The 14614-nt window shown below is 40.3% G+C and overlaps 1 protein-coding gene across 2 annotated transcripts; it reads left to right on the forward strand.

Moving 5' to 3' along the window:
* Window positions 1-610: 610 nt before the first annotated feature.
* ATP4B (ATPase H+/K+ transporting subunit beta) lies at window positions 611-6849 on the forward strand. Of its 2 annotated transcripts, XM_072853468.1 has the most exons (8): window positions 611-722; window positions 2086-2214; window positions 3414-3527; window positions 4286-4485; window positions 5814-5870; window positions 5959-5967; window positions 6430-6522; window positions 6688-6849. In XM_072853468.1, exons 1-8 carry the CDS (start codon window positions 611-613, stop codon window positions 6847-6849), a joined length of 876 nt encoding a protein of 291 aa, XP_072709569.1. The 2 variants fall into 2 exon arrangements, with proteins under 2 accessions (XP_072709569.1, XP_072709579.1); XM_072853478.1 differs by lacking the exon at window positions 5959-5967.
* The last annotated feature ends 7765 nt before the right edge of the window (window positions 6850-14614 follow it).

A 14614-nucleotide genomic window follows, 5' to 3' on the forward strand; every position in this document is an offset into this window, starting at 1 on the left:
GAGACCACCTAAAAACGTTCCCCACAGAAAACACAAAAACATTGATCTTAATTTCCCCACCTGCGCAACACGGCAAACACTCTGGGAAACGGTGCTTTTCCCCCACTCACTCCCGCTGCGATCTCCTGTATCCCAACAGATGGCTACAGGTTGTAGTGGGAGAATTATATCCACTATTTGCAGGTTAATTGGAACAAAAAAAAAAAAAGAAAATGAAGTCTAGAGAGAAACAAGTTCTCCTTCGCTTTATCTGCTCTGATAACAGCTATCGCACTGAGTCTATCGCAAGCCCTACGGGCCCTCGGCAAAATGCGTAACTCTGCCGATCTGCTAAGGTGGTCAAGAGAAAGGAGAAGGGCATTTGATAGGAACTAACTTTTCTTTGCCAGGCTCAACACCAAGCATTATCAACACCTTTTATAAAGAATTGTATCTGCTGCAGGTTGATAATGGTGAGCAGGGGCTTTCATTGGTATAGGAAGTAATCTCGTTGACCTTCAGTGGAGAAGAAGGTATAAAAACCAAAGTGTTTTTCTTGAGCGACTGTTTGGGCAGGGTTGAATTTCTTAGTTTCTGAGGAGGACGCGTTTTGGGGAAATTTTGTGAGAAAATGGCAACTTTAAATGAAAAAAAGACCTGCAGCGAGCGGATGGAAAATTTCCGACGTTTTGTTTGGAATCCAGAAACAAAGCTCTTTATGGGAAGGACCTTAATTAACTGGGGTAGGTTTTCATACACAAGAGTCTTCTCTTCCTTCTGACATACTTAAAAACCTTGGGTGGGGAGTTGTCCTAATGAATGGGACGTAATGTGGTGGTAGATGTGTCATAACAGTTGAAGACATCAGTTCTCATATATGCTTCTGAGCCGCTTTTAGGGTGGCCCTGTAAGCTGAATCAATGAGATCAAAACATTGATCCAAGTAGTTCCTGCAAATATAAGACTGTAAACTGATTTTGGACCAAATATTTCAAAAGGACAAAACTTAACACATTAACAATTAACTTTTTAATAGTGGAGGGGGGTGGTTACAGTATGATTCTGACATTGCTGGCTATAGAGGGTTCTGGTATACGGAGAATTTTGCTTAGTTGGTGGGTTTTGTCCAATTCTCTGGAAACACATTTTGCTTTTCTGAAATTAATTTCTAAATTATTGTCTGCTCAGTAGATCTCTTATCACCGCATGCTAACGCGAATTCGTGTCTACAACGACAACGTGTTTGCTGATCTACGTTCAGGGAAGGGCAGCTCTGACCATTGTAAGGAAGGTCCCTGCTCTTCCCACAGACTGTAACAGTAGCTGCAAGTTTCCAGATGATTTTTTTCTGCTGTGAAGCCCGTGAGCGTAGCTTATTAGTCATTCTTAAAAGCATGATTTTACAGAAAATCAAACCGAAATGTGAGCCTTTCCACTTTGGAGAGAAGAAGGTGCTATGAGGCACCAATGATTACAGGGAGCGGTTTCTGATGGCCCCCCAAAAATACTCACTGGCTGCTTGTAGGGCACCAGCCTCCTGTAAGATAACATGATGCACCCACAGACAGAAACACAGCACCATTCTACATCTCACACCAGAATAAAAATGCACCACTCAACCACATTTTGCTGAAGGTGATTTCAGATGTTAAAGGGAGTGAGGTGATACGGGTGTAAAATCAACACACCTGAAATACTGACATCTGTCATCCAAATAAGACAAGGAGCAACAAGGAGCATTTTTGTCTAAGAAATACCTCGGCTGTGTCGCTTAGTCCGTGTTAATAAGCAGATAAATGGTCTTAATATGTGAAGTGACTTCAAGAAGCCACACAATCTTTTAAGCTTTAAATAATCTGGGCTAAGCACCAACTACTTCAAAAATCCTTGTAAAACTGAACAAATTTACAGCCAAATTTTTCTAGAAGAATATTCTTTTGAGTGTAGACAAAAAGATCCAAAACACCAGTCCCTTCGCAGGGAAAACCTCCTGGGGCCAAGGGCAGGAAGGGGATGGCTGCTGCTGCCGGGACGGTCCCAGCTGCGGAGTGATCACTGCACCGCCTTACTCGAAAAATGAGATTTTGCCCTCATTTTTTTCCACAGTCTGGATCAGCCTGTACTACCTGGCTTTCTACGTGGTGATGTCAGGGCTGTTCGCACTCTCCATTTATTGTTTAATGAGGACGGTGAATCCATACGAGCCGGATTACCAAGACCAGCTGAAATCCCCAGGTACTGCCACGGTCCAGTCGGCTGCTGCCCAGAGGGGAGTGAAGCCCCCAGGCTCCCGCAGCGGCTGTGTGGGGCTGGGCTGGGCTGAGAGGCATCGGCAGAGCCCGGGCGCGAGGGGAGACAAACATGGAATAAATCAGGTTGATTCTCCCCCAATGACCCCTGCGAAATTTAACCTCCCCTCACACCACTTTCAGGCTTTAAAATAAAATGTGGCGCATTTATTTCATGTATTCATTTTTATATATTTATATATAACAATATATATTTTAAATATATGTAAATATATAAATATATACCTCCTCTCCCCACGGGCCGGGCTCAGCCCCTGGGGAAACCCTGGTTTCTGCTCCAGCCCCTCGAGCACCCCGGAGGGTTTTGGGGTGCCCAGCAAGGTGGAGGGGCACTGGGGCGAGCAGTCTGGGGGGGGTATTTTCACACTTGCCAGCAGCTTGCGAAGTCCCTGGGAGAGCAGGAATCCCTCCCCACTGGGATGTGCTGTGCCAGCGGCCAAGCAAGTGAAAATAAGACAGGCAAAGACACATGGGATTGGAAATAAAGATTTGTGGGACACGAAGTGAGACTGGGGAGGGTCAAGACAGTATCAGCGAGAGATCATCAGTGGTTACTGCTAAAACTTCACCCCCCTAATGGCTTGTTTTTACAAGCAATGGGAAGGAAAAAATGACTTTTTCGAAGCTGTAGCCCTAAAAATTATTCTGTCTGCCTGTTGCTGAATTTTGAAGTTTCCTTTCCCAATATTCAGTAAGCTTGATGTTTGCTGGCAAAATAATTCCTGTAAAATATTAAGCGTGGCTTTTTCAAAAGCTGTTTCTCACACTGCAGTACTATCTGTTTCTTTAACCTGACATGACTATTATAACTGTTATTTTTAACAAGTCCTGGGGAAATCCAGTGCAATTGCTGGAATGATTTTGCAAGCTGTTCTGATAACAGCATGGATATATATGAAAAGAAAAGAGTTTAGCAGTAGCAGAGGCTTTAGGCTTTCCGTTGAACAACTCAGAGCTGAGGCGGTGTCTGTATGTGGTTAAATCCCCTCCAGCAAAGGCTGGGGATCTCATACACTTACAATAACAAGTCTTGATGCGACGTAATCGCTATTGTCAATTTAAATAAACAAATCTGTGCCTGGCACCTCTCCTCTGCCTTGCCTTCCCTTTTCTTCCCCCATGCAGGTGTAACATTACGACCGGACGTGTATGGGGATAGAGGACTACAAATTTATTACAACGTATCCGACAACAAAACCTGGGAAGGTTTAGTGACAACTCTCCAGACTTTTCTGGCAGGTAAAAATCAGGTTTCCTGCATAGTATTAAAGAAACATGCTGTTGCATCTCCCTTATTGGGTCTGAGGACCTTAAGTCAGTGTTTCCATTTTCTATTTGTCCTTCTGAAATCAGAGATTTTGAATGAAAAATGCACCTTCTGAAAGGGACAAGCAAATCACCTCACAAATCTATAAATTGAACACATGTAAATATGTCTATTAAAGCAGAGCTTTTAGTTGCTGCTTCAGCTTTTTTACTTTTTTAAATCCTGAATAGCCTTAATAAAATAGGCTAATAGAAAGTTTGAAGGAAAAGGGTAAAAAAAGGTCTTCAAAACTAGTCTCATCTAAATTAATCTAATATTGTCCATGACTACAAGTATCAAAGTGCCATAATAAGTCTTGTGATGCTGTTGCATGGTGTCATCGGAGAGTATAGTCAAAGTAGGTCAGGTGCTCCATTTGCCTGTTTGTATCTTAATATGTTTATATTCTTTGTGAGCCTTACTATCATATTTCTCTTCCTCATACACATATTGAGAAAAATTATATTTGAAATGGACTTTATATGGAACTATCAACACAAATTGCCAGCCTTAACTTATCTCTTTTTTTGCTTTGCCTGGGTATTCTAAGAAAAAAAACCCCAGACCAAACAATTTAAACTTTCCTCATTCCATCTAATCCCAACTTCACTTGAAGTACAGTTTCCCATGATATAACCTCCAGCATGATATTGGGATGTACATGAATGAATTTTTTCCTTCACTCATCTAGCGTATACACCAGCTGCTCAGCATCTGAACATCAACTGCACCAGTGACACATACTTCATTCAGGACACCTTTGATGGCCCGAATAAAACAAAACTATCCTGCAAATTTACCTCAAATATGCTTCAAAACTGCTCCGGCATCACAGATCCTACTTTTGGATTTCCAGAAGGAAAACCCTGTTTTATTATAAAAATGAACAGGGTAAGTACAGGCTCAAGGTGCCGAGAAGGAAAGAATTCACCAAAGAAAACCCCTGATAGCTCAAGTCTCTGCTGAGGAGCTGCTACATTGTCTGCTGCCATGGCCTCTAATCTCTGCTTTGTACTGGGAGGACAAATTAACGTGCTTTTCCCGGAGATCTTCAGAGTTACCAGAGAAATAGTGAGACTTGGTCACCACCCTAGGAAAGTAATGTAGGAAAAAGGTGATCTGTAAACCAACTCTCTCTAAAGGTTTGGGTTTTGTTTAGTTTTGTTAGCATCTCTGTAGCGCTCTCATCCAACTAGTACGTAAAACAGTTTCATCCTGCAATACCACGATCCTGTGCCTTCAGCTGAGGCGTTAAGATGTGACAGTAACTGAAGTAATTTCAGAGAGGTGATACTTGCACACCTTATTTCTCCAGCCTGCAAAGAAAATCTTTAGCAGAACCTGTAAAAACAAAATTCAAACCTGGTGGATATTTTTTTCACTAAAAACCACAAACATTTTTTTTGGAGAGGAAAAAGGGAATCTTCCATGCCTCCTTTAATTTTTTCAGGGCACAGAGAAAGGCATAAGCATTTTTTGTTTTCGGGTAAGATGCTGAGCCTTCTAGTTCAATTTCAGTACAAAGCGAAGAATTCGTGTTCTCCACCAGCTCCTGATAGACAAAATCACTTCAGTTTCGGTTGGGCTTGCACCCTAAACTCAGGCAATGAATATTTTCAAGAATCTGTGCAAGGTCCAGCTGTGAGAGGAGAGCTGTGCCCCTGATTTTGGCAGGTGAAACACAGGCTTTTCCCCAAAAAGCCTTTGCCTCCTTCAGCAAGGCTGCACACCAGCCCTGGCAGGGGAAAGGCAGGTGGACAGTGCCTGGGGGGGCTCTACCTCCTTTCGCCTTTGCCGCTACAGGGCGTGACCCCAGTATTTTTGTAGGATTGAATGGGACCATGATTTTCCGCCAAAGCCATGGTTTTCTAATAAGACATATAACGAAAAGCACGGGGATTCAGCTTTTCCTTTATTTTCACACAACTAGCTGCTTTAAGAGACTGAGAGCAAGCGGTACAGGCAGGCAAATGAGCTGGACTTGCCAGGAGGTGCAGCCAGGAAAGAGCCCGCCTGCAGTGCCCATCCCGGGCAGCACAGAGTCCTGCTTCTTAAATATCCAGCCCACATCATGTTTTTTTCACCCAGATACATAAGATGAGGTGATCCCTTTGCCTTATGCAGAAACATTAAGCAGCATCTGAAGCTCAGTTAATTGTTTGCTTGGTTTTATCTCAAAACAGTTTCCAAGATGACCAAATGTTTGTTTTCTATTTCAGATTATCAAATTTTTGCCTGGCAACGGCACTGCACCAAGAGTGGACTGCACATACGTGGTAAGTGTATGAGGTCTGAGTCCTCATACAGGAAAAATTTCAAGCACTGCAGTTTTGATAGCAAGTGAAGCGCAGTTGTGACCAGAAGGATTACCCTGTAGTTCTGGAACCCAGATCATTCTGACCAAATACTGGGAATATTCTCAGTTCTGTGCAATTTCTTGCACCAGCAGACATCCTAAGAACAAGGAAAAAATGTTTATTTTAAATGACCTGAAAAATTGTTTTTCCATGCTGCAAAGAACATTTGCTGTTTGCTTTCAGCTCCCACTAGTGAAGTTCATGCCTCAGAGCAGCTCCTTCAGGCTCTCTGCACATTTCAGCAGGTCCCCATTCACTGAATTCACAGCTGCTAGGAAAGAACACTTGCCTGTTTTTCTCAGCAATAGTAAGAGCGGGAGATTTCCACTTTTATTTGAAAAATAAGACCAGCACTAAACAGACTGCTGAACTTGAGGTTTAATACAGGCTGCGCAGCTTTTAGCAGCAATAAAACACTTGCCCGGGGCTGGCTTACGATTGCCCAGCCAACAGAGCTGCTTTCTTGCTTTATGCACAGGGTGATGAGTCTCGCCCACTGGAGGTGGACTACTACCCTGTGAACGGTACCTTCAACCTGCACTACTTCCCCTACTATGGAAAAAAGGCACAGGTGGGTGCTCATGTATTTCAGTATCACTTTTCTTCCTTATCTTTGTATAAGATGAAACGTATGGAGCATCTCTGCAATCTTACGAGAGCTGGAGAGAAGGCTAATTTTAAGACTTTATTTTTAAATTGGTAGCGTAAAATTAAAGTACTGCTTTTTCCCTCCTAGCCCAGCTACAGCAATCCTTTGGTAGCTGTGAAATTTCTCAACATTACGAGGAATGTAGAACTTAAAATAGTGTGCAAAATCATTGGAGCTGGAATTACCTTTGATAATGTTCATGATCCATATGAAGGAAAAGTGGAATTTAAATTGAAAATAGAAGACTGAACAGCAAGAGACATTTCTGAAAAACACGTGTGAAGAGTAAACTTACCTACTGTCACACTCATCCGTATTTATTTTCTCACTATGATTTCCATATAAATTTACACAAATTATAGTGCAGAGACATTTTCTACTGGAAGACGACCCATGTAGCTAAAAATCAAGATACCACTCTCAGTGTGTGAAAGAGATGAGGATTATCTCGATGTACATAGCTTAATATTCCATGGCTACGGTATGGTGCTGCCTTCACGCAAATATTTGTACAAAACAAGTTTCCTCTAAACTGAGCAGCTGTGCCTTCAAGACAATAAGTATAGGATCAAAATATCATTTTCTGTCACTTTTCAAATAATAATAAATAATTGATGTATGATACTAAATCTTGGATATTGAGAAATAATTAGATAGCTAGAAAAAGAAATCAATACTTTGAAATACTAGCAAGTAATATAATTCTCAATCTCTCTTGTATAGGATGTGTAAATTATAAAATTATATTAAAATTGTCTGTATCCCAATGCGCTGGGTTTTTTGTACTAGTCAGGCAAGTCGGATTTTTTTAGTTGACAAATCAATGACTGCAAAAGAAGTGAACTTGAAATCTGTCCTCCAGCTTACTGATTTTATTGTACCACTTACAACTTCTGTATGTACGTAACTTAATAAAAATGACTGGTAAGACTGTAACATCCAGGTACATCCAGGAGAACTGTGTCCATTTAACTATTAGAGGTTGTAATTTGTTTGGCTTTTTTTTCCAGTAGAATAGCCCTGTATTGCAATGATGAGTTTTGGGTTCCTTGGAATAATCTGGAAGATGCTTAAGTAACACTAGATCTTCAAGTGAATCTAAAATTTGAGAAGTCTAACTCTATGACACGATACAAAGACACAAGATTGCTGTGTCTGTATGGTATGTTTATGTTAGATGAAGTCCAGGATGCTTCAGGCAGAGAATAAACATTGCACAGAAAAAAAGATATTCAAGAGAAGAAATGATTTTACACCTTCACTGCCTGGACATTTTAGGAAATGGGAAGACGTTAACAGGTTAACCTCCTTTACTACAGTGACACTCAGATAGCCAGCTTGCAGAAAGAATCCAGTTGGAGGGGAATATTTCCCCTTCAAAACGACAGATGGTATTTGAGCCTCTCTCAGAAAAATTGGGCATTCTGCATTTCACAAACAATAAGAACATGCATCTTCATATACGAATCCCCCCCCGCCTTTGATGTTTCAATTTTTACAGTGGGACTTTGCCTCTCTTCTAAGTGACTGAATGAAAATCAGTTTTATATCCTTATTGGAACACAGGCCTGCCCCTGTGCGTCTTTCCAAAATAACATGGAAAACAATAAAATAATAAAATACTTTTGATAACTAAATAGTAATTTATGCTCAAAGGTAATTCAAGGTTGTCTATAAACAGAGCATTTAAATATTACCGGGAAAACCTTGGTGTCTCTAACATAGGCAGATTCTCTGCTTGACTGTATTTGATTTAGTGCCTACAATTTGCATGTTTGAATCGGGCAATACAGTAGTACAAGCTCACATTTTAGTTAGCGCTACAGCACAACACAGGAAGATGCTGAACAAATTTCCCAGGGACTGGGTGTCTGCATAGCCACAGCTTCAGAATGACAGCCTAGACTGACTTTACAAAAAGACCTTTGATGGGACAAATACATTGAAAGGAAAGACTGAAGTGTCCCTGTGTTGGCCAAAGGATGATGTGTTCTGAGGTCAAAAAAAGGTATGCAGATCCACCGGATCTGGTTCTTTAAGTACAAAGATTGTCACCCTGAATTTAGGTTTCTCTTGAACTTTTAGCCATCTGAGATTATTCTCTTTCTTTACTGGAATTACAAATAATAATAATACAGAGCAAGGTTTGTGGCTAGTGCAGCTGAAGTAGAAAAGCTCTGTGAAAGCTCCGAGTGTATTAATCTGGGTAGAGTTAATACTAGCTTGCCTGGAACCCAAATATAAGCACACTTAAATTGCAGAACGACCAGCATGCAACTATTTTTAATACTGTGATGGCACAGCCCAACACTACGTGCAAGCATTTCATGTAGTGAGCAATGTAACCACCAAAGCAGCAAAGACAGGCTTGCACAGTTGCACTTTGGAGACACCCAAGCGACAGAAGTTACAAGGTAAAGACCAAAATAAGCACAGGGACGGAAAACAGGCAGAGCATCCTTCCCAAGGCACAAGAGGCATGACTGGCAAAAGCAAAACCAAGTTAAGGAGCAGCTGAATCCCAGGGGGTGGGATGCTGGGGGGGGGGGGCAAGAAGCATAAAACACCCACAATGACAGGGGAGAAACGAAGACAGACACTTCCTCTGGTGGAAGAGCTCTCCAGCCTGATCGCCTTCGCCTTGGAGACTAACGAGGACCTTGGCCATCAGTGCCAGCTGCACAGCAGCAGCTCCATGCTATTGTATAGTCACAGTTAATTTAGCGTACAAGTGTAGCGTACAAGAGACTAACAGTTTTATACACATAGCAATAATGGTTAATTATATGTGAGAACTAACCATTAGCACAAAGTGTGTTGTTAAGGAATGAATTCAGTAGCTTGGTTTTCAACTTTAAAACTAGCCTCATTTATCAGTCTTTTAAGCAATCCCATTGCAGGTCTCCAATTTCTTGAGAGAGACAGACACACACACATGCAAGAACATATAAAATGTATACATATATACATATATATGTATACATATACATAGATACACATAAATTCAGTTGCAACATCAAAGATATTTGATTGGACCAAACAATACAAATGGGAAAAAACTGTCAGGCCACATGGGTTTGTGGTTAGGAAACCGAAGCAGCATATTTAAGAGTGAAATACAAGAGAAAACAAATTCCTGAGTTCAGTTAGATGTTGATCAGCTAGGACATCTGACAGAAAAGCAGTTAGCCCGTGTCTCTGGAGCAGCGGAGGGGGCAGGCAGGCCGTTACCAGAGGAGACGACTGGGTGGCTGTCAGTGCCGGGCTGTCTGCCCTTTTTCCTATCAGCTGTGCAACAGGGAGGTCAGCTGGGAGAAGAGGCATAGGGAAGATAATAACATGCCATGAAACTAGTATCGTTGACGCCATGATTTTTTTAGATCCAATAAATTTTAGTTTCCAGACTTATCCCTTAAAGGGGTTAAATAAAACTCTTGAAGATCAGAGAGAACAGAAACACGGCAGTTGCTCTGAGATGTATCTTCCGCTCCACACCTCTGTCTATTCTTATGAATATTCACGTGACTGGTAAAGCCAATAATTGAAGTGTAAAGTCCTGATGTCTAGTATTAAAAATGATGAAGAAAAACTAACAGAGTGCAGAAAACCACTGAATACAAGCTCCTTGATGCTGAAAAGATTTTTTGTGCTGTGACTATGAGACTACAGCAAGTTCAAAACGTTTGCCCTCTACCTTTCAGAACTGCTAAGTACTAGATATTAATAATTAAGTCTTTGCTTAATGGTCTCACATGATGTCATTGCTATTGCACTTGGGAATTCCTCTCATCATTTCTGGTTTTAATCTCTTACCTGTAATAAAAGTCAGGCAGAGATTGATTCTGCAGCAAATAAAGCTGTCTAACTATGTGCTACTTTCCGTAATTGGATGTATAATAACAGCTGCATCAATAATGTTTGCAGAAAATATTTTATGCTTTGCACATATACTGCCTTCACAAGCTTCATTTCTTTCAGATACAAAAGTTCAAGCTCAAACAAAATTATCTTGTTTAACATAAAATAAAAATGTGCATGAATGAACGGGTGTCCTTTTCTTTTCCTCAACTTAATTTGAAAAACTCTCTCTCACTAGGAACAAAGACTGTTCACTTTTCTTCTCTTTCAATTTCTTGTTCTTGATACCATAGTGATAACAATGGATGCATGGCACTTCCCATTATGTCAAGAGCAGAAATTAGGCTGAAAATTCCCTTTTTAGGATCCCACTACATCTCTCTCACTTGGTCTAAAGAGAAAGAACTGAATTCTGGAGAGACACTTGGGATAACACCCTTCATCATTAATGCATGTATTTATGTGTAGTCCTACTGTTACCAAAGTGGGAATTCTATCATTTCAATCAAAATATATTCCAAGGGTTTATTACCATCTTTATCAACTAGATAACTAAATTTAATTATTCTGACTTAAAGTCCCAGTCCTTAAATCTTGCGTCACTTTTCTCTCTGATATTGATGAGCCTGTTAAAATGGTATCTTTTTGTGTGACCTAACATAAATCCAGTCTTTCTTTTTCCCCCAAGTAAACCAAAACAGAGTTCCTTACATCTCTTACTAAAAGACCTTGACATTAGGTATCAAATAACTGGGGGAAGGGCTTTTTTCTGAGTCTTTCCCAATTTTTCCAATACCCTTTTTAAATGATGATTCTAACAAATATGTAGCTGCTCACTATTGGTCTCACTGAATGTATTTGGGTGTAACATCACTTTCCAATCCATTATTAGTTTTACCTATACAATTGAAATCAGATCAGCTAGTTCCTTAAAACACCGTGTAGAAGACATATGCAGTTCTTATCCACCTCAACAGCCAGATTGTTTTTAGGATCCTACATTTTCAGCATATAGTCTTACCTCCTCTAAGTGTAGCTTGAATTCTTTGTTCAAAAGATGTGTAGTTTAACCATAATATTTTTTGGACATGCCCTGCTTGCCAAGAAATTCACATTAATCTGTCCTTTTCATTGTTTACTTCTTTTCTAACCAGTATCACTTAAAAATATTTTTTCATTTTCTTCTGGGTTATTGAAGAAAACATTAAACGGAAGTACAATCTTACTTGATGCAGCTATTCAGTCAGTGATAATACCACAGAAACTATTTTTGATTCAGCAGTGAACAGTTCATAACCCTTTAACATACAAACTGTTGATATTGTAAAATATGTATTTAAAATCAGAATGCAATGAAACAGAAAAGGCTTAAAGATGCTGAAACACATCCATCGTTTCCTTCATCAGCTAAAAAGTTGCAATCTCCTCCCATATTCATTCGATAAGGCCTATTCTGTACTTTATCATTAATAATTAACCTTCCAGGCTTTTAATTTTCTTTTAGCTGTTTCCTTCAACAGTTTTTCTAATGAGGTTCAGGCTGTCTAGACCACATTTGGACAGGATTTCCTCACATCACTTTGAAAACTGGCACTCTAGCATTATTTTAGTCTCTAAGAATTTACTCACTATTTCAAGGTTCATTAAAAATCAGCATAAGAAATGTAGAGATCCACTCTCTACCTAGCATAAAGTACCTCGGTTGCCTGTTTTAAGAGACTTAAGCTTCAACTATGTGCTTAATGTTCTGCTTTAACAAATTCTCTCACGTTTACATGGATAAAAGAACACAAACCTTGCCCAAAGTCTGCAACTTTGCTGTCTTTTAACTTGCTACAATGCAGAAACTTTCCATTCTGCTCTGACCAGCCCTCCTGATAAGTTAGGGCTGGTATCACCGCAATATTTACAGAGATGTACCATGACGTGTACACAGTGACATGTTAAAAGAAGATCATATCTTTGAGCCTAAGTTTGGATTTCAACCTGTTCAAAACATCCAAAAATTTAACAAACAAAAGAGGTGTTAGCAGAACAAAGAAAAGCACTTGTAAAGATATTACACTGATGATTTTTTATTAACACTAGTCTCTCTTCTTTATTCTCTGGCACATCAGGACATTCTGCCCTTATCACAGCAAAGCTGTGAAGCAATAATCATTATTTTCTCTGGTTAATGTTTCACTTGTTAGTGCTGACTTACTTTGAATGTCTCTCTGGGGACAGCAGCTCTCCAACTGAGTGACAGGCAGACAGAGATAGGTGACAACCATCATCATGCCAGATGAGAATTACCAGGGTAACCAAATGCTGGAAGCAGGAAACGCCTGTGCATATCAGTTGTTGCCCTTCTTCAGTCTGCTCTCAGCATCACGCGTATTTCTACTTCTTAGAAACCTCATCCTAAAGGAAGCCAGTCTTCACTTCTACCCGCTCATCTAACTACCTTTTCCATCACAGGAGTTTGGTAATTTTTGACAGCTTCTGAAGATTAGCTGAGCTTCCATTCTTTTTCTGCCAAGTCTTTAGTACGCAGGCAAGCCAGGTGACCAACTTGTTAGTCTGTTTGTGATACCGATATATGGTATTTTCTAACGTATTTTTTGTTTTCTTTTCCTCTCTCATGGGATCCATATGGTAATTCATGCTGGAAGGCACCTCAGGTCATCTCTAGTCCATTTCCTGCTCAAAGTATGGTCAGCCGTGAGGTCATATGACATTGTTCAGGGTTCTTTATCCTGTCTGATCTTGAAAACTCTAAGGATGGAGTCAGCACAGCCTTTCTGGGCAACCCGTTCCACAGCTCGACCATCCTAGGTTCTTCCTTAAACCCAGCTGGAGACACTCTTGTTTCAGCGTGTGTGTTGCCTCTCATCCTCCCACCATGCACCACTGTGGACTGACTCCATCTTTGCAATAACCTTCTCGCAGTACCGGAAGGCTGCCATTAGGTCTCTTGAGGCCATCTCTTCTTCAGGCTGAACAAGCCCCTCTCCCTCAGCCTTTCTTCATACAGCAACTGCTCCAGCCCCCTGAGCATCTTGGTAACCCTCCAGAATCCGTGGAGCTCAGGGAGGGATCAGAGACCAAGAAAAACCTTGGAAAAATCTTAAATCCCAAATTTAGAAAATAATGACATTAAAAGTTGCTGCTCTCATTGTGCTTGCTTGTCTTTGCTTTTCCTAATAAATGAATGACAATTAAGGTAAAGCAAGGCTTTAACAATAAAGCATGTGTGATAATATTTACATCTTTCTGGAAGCAGACAGATCTGAGAAGGGCTGAAAGTTGTTAACTCACTGTAGTAGTCAAGACAAATAGAGTACCACCCTTCTCATAAGCAGAAAAGAGAAAGGAAATCCCTACAGGAAACAATGGACTATCTGGGAAAAACAGTGTACATACTCTCCTTTCTACTGATGATCAGTCCAGTAGTAATACATCAATGCCTTTTTTTTTCTTTTTTGCCCTTTTTATATTAAAGCAGCATCCAATCTTCAGGTTTCCCATTAATGTGAAGATTTCACAACCCATGTATTCACTGATAAAGAAATGAAGAGATTTATCTTGTGACGGCTACCTCCTTCCATGAACAATTTACTAAATGGTCATCTTCAAGGGCTGGTACCCTATCAACCCCATTTATTTTTTTGTTCTCTGCAATAGTTGCCCTTCATTGAAGGAAGATTGAAAAAAAAAAAAGTTTAAGAAGTCAAGCAAATTCCTACAGGACAAGCAAAACAGTTTACTTCTGAAACAAACAATTCAAGAAATCCTTCTTAACTTGTTACCCATGTCAAAGTAGAGAGACAGTCTTTCAAAGCTCAGTATCACTTCAGAGAAACAGTAAAAGATGCACGCTGTTCCCAGGATTTACCTGCAGGACCACTTCAGAGATATATATACACATACTTTGCAACTTTTCCTCTTCTTCAGATCACAAAAAAGTGCTGACAAATGAAAGGAGTAACAGCACATCCCTTCCCTGTCATGTTTTTCCCAAAATGGAGCCCTTATTACCACTTTCCTTTTTTTTTTTAATAAAGTTCATACTACTACTCTTTTTTGTAGTCTTTGACTAGTTTTCTCATTTCTTCTTCCCAACTTACACCTTCTCTTGTTATGCCTCTCTGTAAAGACCCTAGTTTCCATCTGC

This window comes from Ciconia boyciana, chromosome 1 (assembly GCF_034638445.1).
Source record: "Ciconia boyciana chromosome 1, ASM3463844v1, whole genome shotgun sequence".
Taxonomy (NCBI): Eukaryota; Metazoa; Chordata; class Aves; order Ciconiiformes; family Ciconiidae; genus Ciconia; species Ciconia boyciana.